At 35.6% G+C, this 12,694-nt stretch overlaps 1 protein-coding gene across 3 annotated transcripts in view; it reads right to left on the reverse strand.

The window, feature by feature from the left end:
* Ank (Ankyrin) overlaps positions 1 to 12,694 on the reverse strand; it is a 77,590-nt gene that overhangs the window by 32,884 nt on the left and 32,012 nt on the right. For all 3 annotated transcript variants that reach the window (XM_070112514.1, XM_070112515.1, XM_070112516.1), the window contains one exon: positions 8,294 to 8,401. In XM_070112514.1, coding sequence (XP_069968615.1) covers positions 8,294 to 8,401 — 108 coding nt within the window. The remainder of the gene's footprint in view (positions 1 to 8,293; positions 8,402 to 12,694) is intronic.

The raw sequence follows: 12,694 nt of genomic DNA on the forward strand, positions 1-12,694 counted from the left end.
TGGGTTGTATGTACGTAATGGAATCTTAGAGCTCAATTTTTACTGGTTTCCAGAAGTCTGATCAACTTGAAACATTGCACACGTGACACCGATGACAATGCAATAATTTGATAACAGTTTCCCATTATTATAAAATTGGGCGTAACCCCGCCCCCTAATTGGTTAATTGTATATATCTTCCAAACCACTAAAGCTAACTCAACCAAATTTGCTGAGAGGAAGTCCTTTTAGCACTTTTTCATACGCCATGAAAATGGGTACAATCAGGTAATAACCACGCCCACTTCTTATATAACGGTTATGTTGAAAACTACTCAGAGTTCGATAACTCACGAAACAAATGCGCTATATGCACTAAATTTCACAAACAAAATGGTAGGGAAGAGCTTTACAGGAGAAGGTGTAAAAATTGTAAAATGGCCGTGGCCCAACAACCTTTGGGTGACATCCAATAACTCAGGAACTATCGAACTAATTTCAACCAAAATGGGGGATGGTTTGAAATATATATTTCGTATATCGGGCACATCACACTTTTCCCATAATAATACAAGTATTTTTCGGTTAATATTTCTGTCAGTTTATATAAGGAAATATTTTTCACTTCTTAGTTTGAAAAGTTTAAAAGCATGTTCTTTAATTTTTTAAAACGATATTTATTTATATAGTGGACTTAAAGAAATTTTGGTATATGGTCATTAATTCTCGATAGCCTGAGACTCCAGGCAGCTCTAGTGTTGTTGTTGTTGTAACGGTCATCTAGTTCCCGCTTAGGCGGTAAGGTTCGGGTTGGTTGTCGTGGAAGTTATCCAACAGTAGGCCCATGAAACATGCTGTTTCGACTCCAAGTACGCCATTCACTGGTTTTTGCGAAAACATCTCAGCAGAAACTGCCTGACGAGGAGTTCATTATGTTCCTTGATCGGAAGCAAGTGGGCCTCACTTTGCAAATGTTCATCCGGAGACGTCAAGAGGCACCCATCGTCTGCGTTTCACTACATCCAGGAAACCATATCGGTGCGGCGTAGTTAATGACCGACCGCTCGATTGCCTTGTATGCTGCCAACGTTTTTTCGTCTTTTCTCCAAGAGCTGCCGGCTAGCGACTTGAGGATTTTGTTGCGGCTTTGTACTTTGGTAGTTATCATATGAGGAGTGAAGGAGCACAGGCTGTCGAATGTAACACCTACAATCCTAGGGTTGTTGACAGTCGGAGTTTGAACGTCATCGACTGTGATGTTCAGTTCCAGTCTGTACTCCTTTGCCTAGTTGAACCTGAATATGGTCGCTATAGATTTGGTGGAGGAGAGTGTCAAGCTCCTTTCAAAAAAGTGAGCAAGTTCGAAAAAATAGCCGTTTACTTTTAAACACATGCCATGAGCGTGGGTTGTTCGATGTCCACAAATAACGTTGTATGGTTGACTGCGTCAAAAGCTTTTGACAAGTCCAATGCTACGAGGATCGCCCTATCACAGGGTGGTTATTGATTAAGGCCATGAACTATGGGCATTTATGACGCTAAGTGCTGTGGTGGTACTGTACACTTTGCGGAAGCCATGTTGATGGTCTACTAGGTTCAGATGGAGAGTGAACGTCGGCAGTAGCAAGGCTTAAAGTATCTTCACTAATGGGGAAAGGAAAGTTATCGCACGATAAGACTCCCCTTAGTTGGCGGGTTTCCCAGATTTTAGTAGTGGGCCTTGTGGGTTTGAAAAGTGGTCAGCGTAATATTGAGGACCTTGGGTAGATAACTTACTCCCGTCAAACCTAAATGTTTTAGAATCAACATGTTTATTTGGATGATTTAGCCATTTTAATGACAATTCGTAACTCCTCATCAGTGAAAGCAAGTGGCGCGCAGTCTATTGGTATTTTTCGAAGCCGTCGGGTAACACATCTTTTGGCCTTGTCTGTTGAAGGGTGCAATGTGAACTGCCGGCTAAAATAGCTTTCGCATATCTTCGGGTCCAAGGTGGCATGGCCATCGCATTGAGTTTCAACCCAATCGTCTTGTCTCTTTGGGTTAGACAAAGCTTTGGAAGTAGACCAAAGCTTACTCACACCGTTGGAGAGGTTACAATACTTCAGAAGCTCTACCCATTTCGTCCTTTACTCCTGGTGGGGGCTTCGTCATTCATTGTGCAAAATGTCGATTCGTCTATCTGTTCCACCAGCTCCATTACCCAATGATCGTTTGACAAGCAAAAGTGCCAAATATCGTGGTGAGCGTTTAAGTCGCCAAGCACCAAATGATTTTCACCACTATGTAGCGCACCTTTGTTTGGGTGATATCTTGTTGGGCGACATGTAACTGGAGGCTGTATATATTAAATATTTCGAGCTCGACATCGCCTAGTTAAGCTCCTTGGGACCGTAGAGGTTCTTTGTTGGCCAGTCGCACTCCCGCAGTAGTGCGTTGGCAGCATGGGGCTACATAACTTGTACTACACTCCCTGTGTGTCTTAAGGCCTGAGCAGGATTTAAGATGACTTCATACATCGCATGTATTACACCTAACTGAGGTGGAGTTAGGATGAAGGTTTTTAGCGCTAATGCAGCAGAAGTATTTTTTCAGGCCTGGGTTGGACTCAATGTCAGCACAGGTCTGAAGGATGTGGAGCAAAACTGCTGCTAGGAGTTGCTCCAATGATGACAAACTTAACGATCCAAATAGGGTTAAATCGCTGAAATACATCCCTTGGACGGATAAGTTTTGGTAACGTAGAACCGGCTGTTAAAGGAATTGAGACATATCTAGTAATGCTTATCGAATATCGGTTATTGGCCATACTAAATATATTTCCTTATGTTTATTATCGGAAAATTATTTGATTTAGGATATTAAAATTGCGTCTCTAATTTTAACGTAATAATTTATAGCAAATGATATTTGTAAGCAAAGTATCCAATTATAAGTTTGTATTTCACTCTGTGTATAAAACTACAGAATACAAACAAAAAATGAAACGCTATTTCGCTATGTACTCGCAGAACCACAGCACGGAGAGACATGAAAGTTTGCACAGTTATTCGTTTACCAGGGGTACCGGTATGAAATTTTTTTTGAAAATGAATTACTAAACTTAAGTAAAACTTTAGTAAAAAAAAATTATTCAAAGTATTGACGATTGCTTTTGACATATTTTGCCACCTTTCTGGCAAGTTGTGGATATCATGCAAATAGAAATGTTCGTTTTTTGAAGCAAACCAATCAGACACCCAATTTTCGACTTCTGCGTAGGAATCGAAGTGATGCTGAGTCAATGCGTGTACCATCGATGAAAACAAGTGGTAATCGGAAGGGGCCAAGTCTGGTGAATACGGCGGATGGGATATCAGCTCCCAACCAAGTACTTTGATTGTATCCCGAACCGATTTTGCCTTGTGTGCAGGTGCATTATGGTATTAAAAAAATTACTTTGTTTCTGTAGCTGACCAGTTTTAAATAATAACATCGTAATCGTTTCAGTTTGTGATTGTGTACATATAATCAAATAAATCTTAGCTTCAGCAAGGCGTGGTCTTCTAGTTTTTCGATATTGTTGTTTGCATTTTTTCAAAGTATAATATCTTGACGTAACTCCGACATATACTTTTCGTTAATCGATTATTAGCAAAGGATTCTATGGCGCTCTGGAACGTTCAAGAGCAGTTAGCTAGCTGCAGCTGGAAGCGACCGGTTAAATTGAGTGTAAAACTTCAAATGTGTTTTTCTCAAAGCTATGTTTTTTGAACTGGTGACCATTGTAGTTTAAAAACTTCTGTGTTGATTTCAACGAAATTTATACAGCATTGTGAAAATATGAAAAACTAGTACATATGATCGAAGGATTTTTTTAATTAAAATTTTTTATAAACAAATTAACTGTTGCAAAACAAGTAAGGAAGGGCTAAGTTCCGATTTTTTCAATTTTTGCCAATACCACATACTACTAACATGCTACAGACTAATAAAATACTCCCACTATTTTATTAAGGTACCTAACATGCCATCACCAATCATATGGAGTTAAGTCAGACGAATGTTCGAAAATCCTGATACTAGATAATTTTCACCCCATTTTAGGCACAAAGATACTTTGCTATGCGTAAAACACGCTCTCTCATTTTCTTTGAGATAACTCACATATTGGCAGATATATGCGTTATATAGTCACCCAGAAGTTAAAAAATTTTTATATTAGGTATATGAGGGCTATAGGAAATATTGGACCGAATTAACCCATTTTTTGACACAAACATACTATTCTCGAGTGTTTCATTTATTTATTTTATTACATGAACCTCAATTATATATCTTAAACATTGACCGATATTTTCGGTAAAAAAGCAGCTATAGGCACCGGGGTCCACAAATTCAGTACCTAGGGGCTTGAACAGTTTTGGTTCGATTTAGACATATTTTGGTCAAAAGGTGGCATACTTTAAATGCATTGTTCACGCAAAGTTTTACCCCGATATTGTTGCCACGCCCACTTGAAAAAAAAATGTTTAAGTGAAGATGCCCATCTCTAATGTGACCCTTTATACCTTGTATCTTTTCACCCATTTTCACACTGTAAGTAGAGGTGTTAAAAACATTTGCTTCCAGTGAATTTTGTTATTATATCTTTAGTAGTTTAGGAGATATGCACATTAAACCTATTAGGGGCGGGACCACGCCCACTTAAATAAAAAAATTTTAACTGAAGATGCCCCTCCCTAATGTGATCTCGTGTACCAAGTAACAGTCTTGTATCTAATTGCGGAGCTTTATTATGGAAATTTATTTGTTTTTGAATAATGGCGTTTTGTGGGCGTGACGGTGGTCCCATTACGCCCATCTGCAATACCAACCGTCTCACGGTACCAAGAAACATGTGTACAAAGTTTCATAAAGATATCTTAATTTTTACTCAAGTTACAGCTGGAACAGACGGACGGACGGACAGACAGTCACCTGGATTTCAAAACGTCCCTTCATCGCGATCATTTATATATACATAACCCTATATCTAACTCGATTAGTTTGAGGTAATATAATATAAACAACCGTTAGGCGAACAAAACTATTATACTCTATATCAACATGTTGCGAGAGTATAAGATTTTCCTGTGGCCTATTTTGTTGGTTTCAAAAAAAAAGCGTCGATCAGGCACTTGAATATCTATTGACAAAACTAATTTTTCAAAAATTTATTTAACATAATAAAAACTTTATATATATATTTCTTGTGTGCGTGTGTATGTCACTGAACTCCTCCTAGACGGCTGGACCGCTTTTGATGAAATTTTTTGTTTGAGTTCTAGGGGATTTGAGGATGGTTTAGATTCACAATTTGGTCCACTGTAAATTGTTTATTTAACTAGTTTTTCATTTATAAGTAGAATGTTAGAACGTTTTACATAGAATTCCGGCAGACTGCGCGACAGTCGTGAGAGATATTCAAAAGTATATTTGAGCCTGGTAGATTGCGCTGCGATCACATTCTAAGATAGCATAAGTATAGTTTAAACTATTAAGACTATAGACATGTGTATGGTGTATAGTGTCTAAACATTCATACTGCTATACTACTATATACGGAAATAGTGAATATACAAAACTAAGAAATATGTAAATAAATAAAAAAAATAAATTTGTGGACACATGAGGATTAGACATAAAAAAAACTGTTGCCCATGTTTGAAGCCACTATTTTGAGTGGGAAATTTCAAGGTGAAGTTGTACTTCTATCACGGATTCCAATTATTCCCTTAGATTCGCCGTTACAATTTAAACATTTATAATAACCCATCTGCTTGGCATTTGCGATGACTATTAATAAGGCACAAGGTCAAACAATGACGATTTGTGGATTAGATTTAGAAAATCCGTGCTTTTCTCACGGCCAATTATACGTTGCGGGCTCGAGAGTAGGAAAACCATCGAATTTATTTGTTTATACCTTTCAAGGATTAACCAAAAATATAGTACATCCTATGGCATTACGATAACTTCATTTTTTGTAGAAAATTAACTCTAAGAATAAATACCCGTAAGTGAATAGATTCAACCTTTTCACAATCAATTAAAACGACTTCAAGATTTCATTCAATACATATGACGTTAGATATTGTAATAAGTTTCTAATAAAAATTTTCATCAAAACGGTCTAATTTTTACAGCTAATTTCAAAAAGTTTACATTTAAGACGTGAGACAGGACAACGTCTGTCGGCCTTCTAGTATTCTATATAAATATATATAAGAAAGTCGTGTTAGTTACTCTACCATATTTATAACTAAAGAACGCCCGAACCGATTTGGTCGAAAATTGGTTGGGAGGTAGCTCAGAATCAGAGGACGACCATAGGATACTTTTTATATATTTATGTTAAATGTCAATACAATTTATAAATTCAAAAATTATATTTCAAATCATAAGCATGTGTTCAAAATTTATGTAGGAATCATTTTAATATTTTATTACTTCAAACCAAAAAATAATAATAATAACACATAGCTACTGTAAGCACACAGTAATTTTTGTAAAAATGTATTATTATTATTGTTATACTGATTGTTGTTACTGAACAAGGCGTTTTTTTTAGGACGCACTAGGTGAAACCGGTAAGGCATTTTTAATTTCACAACGGTAAATCGCATTGACAGCTGCCTTACCAAGGCATTGCGGCTAGTTTGCTAGATTATGGGCGAACGACACACAGGCATATATATAACAAACCAAACGCAACATCTACCATAAAAAATGGCGGAATAGCTGCAGTGTTATTAAAAAGTTTAATAAAAATTTTAGGTTAGGGCATAACGGCTCACAAGAATTCTTTGAAATGCTAGATCAAGGCAATATTTAAAAGGCAGCGATGAAGTTTGCGGTGGTGCTGTCTTTCCGCTGACTGGTGATTGCCGACAGCCCGGTCATCCTTTGCTCTTCTTTTATTTCCTTTTACAATAGTTGTTGCCAGGCCATCAGATGTATTTGAAATTCGCTACTGTTTTTGATGATAATGAAAAGGAAAATTATCTAGATATCCCCGGAATGACATCACATAGTCTTCGGATGAATATTGGTTGACCTATTATTATTCAGCGTAATTTTAATCCACCTCAATTATGCAACGATACACGTTTGGAAATCAAAAACATGACAGAAAATATTATTGTAGCAACCATTTTGACTGGAAAATTTAATTGGGAAATGTCCTCTTGCCGCGGTTTCCAATATTGTCAGAATGTACGATACGAATAGAGCTGAATTAATTGAATTTGAAAATGTTTATAATTAAAAACAATAAATATTATTAAATAAAGAATGATCTAGCCTCTTTCATTTTCTCCAATGTTATCAACTTTAAAATGACTCATTCAAGTTTCAAACTTGAATATAAAATTAATAAAATAAAAATGTGAAAAACGGTTGGCCTCAAGGGCCATCCCTGCAACTTCCCTCTAATTTCATACCCTAACGTTCAAATTTCGCTTTTTTCACTGCTTTTGAGCTCTTCGAAATTTTTCGTTTTCGATATCTAGCAAGTAAATCAACCGATTTCCACCCGGTTTGCGGCAAACGATGTGTTTCTTCAAGGTTTAGAACTGATTAGTTTTTGGTGTCGATCGGTCAAGTCGTTTGGAAAAAATTCGAAAAAAACGATTTTTCAAAATTTTTATTTTTGAGATTTCTCGAAATCTACTGGTCCGATTGGGTCCAAACTTACACGAAATTCAAGTGCAATGAAACCCTTTGGAATGCCGTTTAGTTTATTCAAATCGGTTGAGCAGTATAATAGTTATAAGAGGGTCACATACATCCACACACACACACATACACCCACACATACATACGGACATCATCGTAGAAATATTCGGGGAAGCTTCCTCGACCCTCAGAACGTCGAGATCTGTTGAGAACTCGATTTTTGCAAAATGGGGTGAAACCAATATCTTCCCGATTTTTAGAAAAGTTTCCATTTTCTTAGCGGGAAGTTAAAAAATCCTATATCTTATATCTTATGTTTATTTGCGCTTAATAACAAATCTAAGAACGGGATCCTCCTGTATATAAATAAAAATATCTAACAAAGAAACCATACATATATATCGCTTATTAAGAACAGGTTTGGGCGGCAAAAGAGTCCTAGATTAATGTGAACACAGTCTAACAGAACGGGATTTTCTCCTTGGTCTATGTGACGACGAATCTATGGATATAATTTTATACATTTTAAGCGTTTCAGAAATTTTGTTGCCTAGGACCATTATTATTATTTAAAATAAATATTTATATCTTTAATACGAAATACCATTATACTCACAGCGTTGCAAGCGTTGATATCTGTGATTTGCCCAGATTTCAAAAACTCCAATACTTTTCCCAAGTCACCACTGCGCGCAGCCCGAAGAAACGAGATAATAGCTTCATTCTGTAAAAAAAAAAGGAAAAGATTAAAAAACGAATAAATGATCTTCAAACTGATTGCCAATATAGTGTAAATAATATAGACTATTCAATCACAGCTGAAAATAAACTAATGAATAAAAGTCTCAAGGGATGTAGAGCAGGTTCGGCTCCGCGAATTAAGTTGTAGCGGCAGAATTTTGTCAAGTTGACAGTCCTTGGCCGGAAAAAATTCGGGTCCGTTCCGGTTACATAAACCCGACTGTTATGGGAACGGCCGCGAATTAAGTTGAATGTGCCGGTGCGAACAAAAAAATAACAATTATTCGTTTCTTGTTAATGGTTATACTTTATTTTACATTCTCCCGTTTTGTTGTTACAATTATTCGGTTATATTCTACAATAATGTTTACTTAGCTAAATGTGCGATTTGGTAATGCAAATGAATTTGAAAGTTAAGAATACAATTAGGAAATACGGGTTGCTGTCACTTTGTTTTTACGTTGCCAAAAATGCATTTGTTTCCTTTTTGTGGTAGTTCGCTATCCACTTATAGGTATCTCGTTCGGTTTTTAAGTCTAAAACGTGATACGAACGTTTGTAAAATTGTATGCTTCTGCTGAACCCTGTTGTATTCGCTATCTGGTAATTCTGAAAAAATGCCTACTTTTCCATTTTTTAGGAATCTATTAAATATATCTGCCATATTATTTCCATCTATATCTTAGTGATTTAAGAAAATTTTGCGTTTAAAATTTATAATTTTTATTTCCTGACTTTTGTGTTGCGTGAGTATTATTTGTGTGTGAAAACGATTTACTACTGTATCTAGGATGGGGAAATGGTCGTTTTGCTCCTCGACTTGCGAATGTATAGTGTCATTGGTACTAATGTTTTCTTCTATTGAGGGTCCCTGATTGGTATTGTTATGAGTTGTGTTATCGGATATTGCATTGATTTCGCCAGTATTTATGTATATTCTGTAACTATAACTAATATTAAAAACATATTCGCCCAATTTTAAAAGCCATCTCTGGAGTCTCGGTTTATGTCTTTGCCATTGTATTTGGACTTAAGCCAAACTAGCGGTTGATAAGATGTTTCCAATTCAAATTTTCTGTATAAACGAAAGGCCTAAAGTAAATTACTGCCCAAACTATTGCTAAGACTAAATTTTGATTGTAGTCCTTTTGTATGTCTTATGATATATTTTCCGCACTAGGATATAACTTTGGTTTTTGTTCTTTCTTAAGTTTCTTCACTCGGACTAAATTTTGATTGTAGCCCTTTTGTATATCTTATGATATATTTTCCGCACTAGGACACAACTTCGGTTATTGTTCTTTCTTATGTTTTTTCACTTGGACTAAATTTTGATTGTAGTCCTTTTGTATATCTTAGGATATATTTTCCGCACTGGACATAACTTCGGTTATTGTCCTTTCTTATGATTTTTCACTCGGACTAAATTTAGATTGTAGTCCTTTTGTATATATTAGGGTATATTTACCTTCGGTTATTGTCCTTTCTTATGTATCTTTAGATACATTATTTTTTAACCGACTACGCCAATTAAGTCGAATGTACCGGCGTGAACCAAAAATAATAAAACAATTAGTCGTTTGTTGTTAATGGTTATACTTTATTTTACATTCGCCCGTTTCGTTATTACAATTATTCGCTTATATTCTACAATATTGGGATATATACAACGATATTAGGAAATACGGGTTGCTGACACTTTGTTTTTACGTTGCCAAAAATGCATTTGTAGTCATTCTGACAAAATCGAAATTATTAGTGCAATTGGGTCATTGGCTCCAACAAACTTGTAGTTTGTCATCATTACTTATTGTGGTTTTGGAACGTTTGACTATTAGTTTGATAGTTTTGAACCCTAGACTGGCGGTCTAGGTGTTCTGTCACCTGAGTACACAGAGGTGACACCTTGCTGATGGGTTAATATCAAGGCTGTTTCCGTCCCACTAAAACTCTGGCAGGCCTCGGAGAACATTCCCCTCCCGGCAACACTAAGCCGGTTTGGTAGGTGTTAGTTGAGATAACTCCTTACATGCGTTGGTCGACTCTGAAGCGTCAACCCTCGCCTTTGTCTCGTAACTGAGATAACTTTGGCACCATATAAGGCGATCGACTGCCTTTCCGGGAAGCGTAGTGCGGCAACAAAGTACACCAAGAAAAGTATGTATATTTGATACATATATGTATGTAAAATGTGCAGCTAACAAAAAAAAAAACATACATGCATAACAAAAACAAAATGAATACCGCAATATACTAAAATTAAAAGAAACAGTAGAGTAGCATGCAGAAAATATAAATTGCAACAAAATTTGCAAAAAAAAACAAAAAAGAGGTGACAATAAGTTATAATTGTGTAAGCCCCATTATATGCATACGCATTTCTAATAAGAAATATAAGTTCGGTGAAAATAATAAATATACAGTGCAAACAAACAAAACATTTTCAAGTAACAAAAAACTTTACAACCGGGCGCGTAACCCAGCAGTAAAACATACATAAATACCTACCACTTAAACAAGATCCAAATTAAAACAAACTAGAATAAAAAAAAAACTCCCTAAAACCAGGCACAACTAACTAGAATTGGGAATTGAGAACAAAGGCCCGAATACCCGCCGACACACACGTACATATAATATATAAGTTAGTCGTATCGCTTTCTTTTCTTTTAATTCATGATCAGGGATGGGCAAAGTCACTAACTGGCATACCTAGCCAAATGCCGACATGACATCCCTAAATACCAAAAGCGAGAATTTTAGGTCAAATTCTCACCAGAATTCTGAAATTAGTACACAAGAAATGAAATGCAAAACCAATTAATTTATTAATAATACTTACATAAATTTGTACAAGCATTTAACAACGCGCGTCAAGAAATTTTTTAGCAAAATTACATTTTCTTCGTTTTCTGCAGCCAACTTTACGTCTTTACGAGCTGTCAAATTGGAATTTTTCAACCGCTCAGCGTTGCCGCCACGTCATTAAGGTATGCGGCATACAAAACTATGGGCATGAGAAATTTTTGACAGTAATTTGCCACTGCCGCATTTATTTAAGGGGTTAAATGGGTTTCGTCGGGTAAAAAAAGGCCTATTTTCAATAATTTTTGTTTCTAAATAAAAAATTATTTATTTAATTCAAACTTTTTTCTGTCTTAAAGATACACATTTAAAGAATAATTTCTGAGATTTTCAAAAGAAAAAAATTAAAACTTCACAATTGTAAAGTCATTTTCGGTGACCCCTCGAAAAAAAGGTTCGTCCGCGTTGTCAGCATAATTCCTGACAGGATCATCTAAAATGAAAAAAAAAGAAAACGTGTTTTAGTTAAGACCATAAAGTCGTGCTTTAACGAAGGAAAAAAAGTTTAAATTGGAACTTTGGCAGACCTTTTTCCACCAAAATGAAAATTTCGGTCAAATTTGCTCGACACTTTTTTTGTTTAAATAGTTGTAATTGACAAAAAAAAATCCTTCGTCCAAGCACGAGTAAATTGTATCACCTTTATAAAATTTCATCAAGATCGGTTGAGTAGTTCACAAACAATCTTGACAACCGACTTTGAAAACAGAGAAAAACGCGTTTAAAGTTTTAAGTGACCATATCCTCGAAAACTAAACTGGTATCAACTTGAGAACTTAGGACAATATTCTAGAGATGTTATAGAATTAAATTAAATCTTACGAAAAGCGAAAAACGAGCACTTACGATAGGGCAAAGCGACAGCGAAATTAGTTTGCGATCAGGAGTTGACTGAATAGCCTCGTAAAGGGGGAGTAGAGAAACTATCAGATGATAAGATGTAAACAAAATCACAGCTAAGAGATGTCTATGGAGATATGACAAGGGGAGTCTGGGATTAGAGTTTTTATTGGCATCCAAGATGGCCGACTTTTGACCGAAAAGTTGTCCTTAAATTATTGGTTATATGCAAACTTTTAAAATATATGTTGCCAATATTGTAACTGAGTATGGTGTAACAGTGTTGCTTAAGCTAATTTTAAACTACATTGTAGGAAAGAAATATATCTACCGTATTTTATATTATGAAGATATTGCAAATTCTGCAAATTTATTTAAAAAATATGAAGACTATATTTAAAAACTAAACCGTAAAATATATAATAAGTAGTTTGTTTTATCTAAATAGTTAATAATAAAATATTGTACATATTTTCATCGTTACATGATGAAATAAAAAACGTTAATAAAATTTGCAATTAAAAAATGTATACCTAAATTACAGAAAACATCGGCTCTTATATTATCTCTT

This window comes from Bactrocera oleae, chromosome X (genome assembly GCF_042242935.1).
Source record: "Bactrocera oleae isolate idBacOlea1 chromosome X, idBacOlea1, whole genome shotgun sequence".
In the NCBI taxonomy this organism is placed as follows: Eukaryota; Metazoa; Arthropoda; class Insecta; order Diptera; family Tephritidae; genus Bactrocera; species Bactrocera oleae.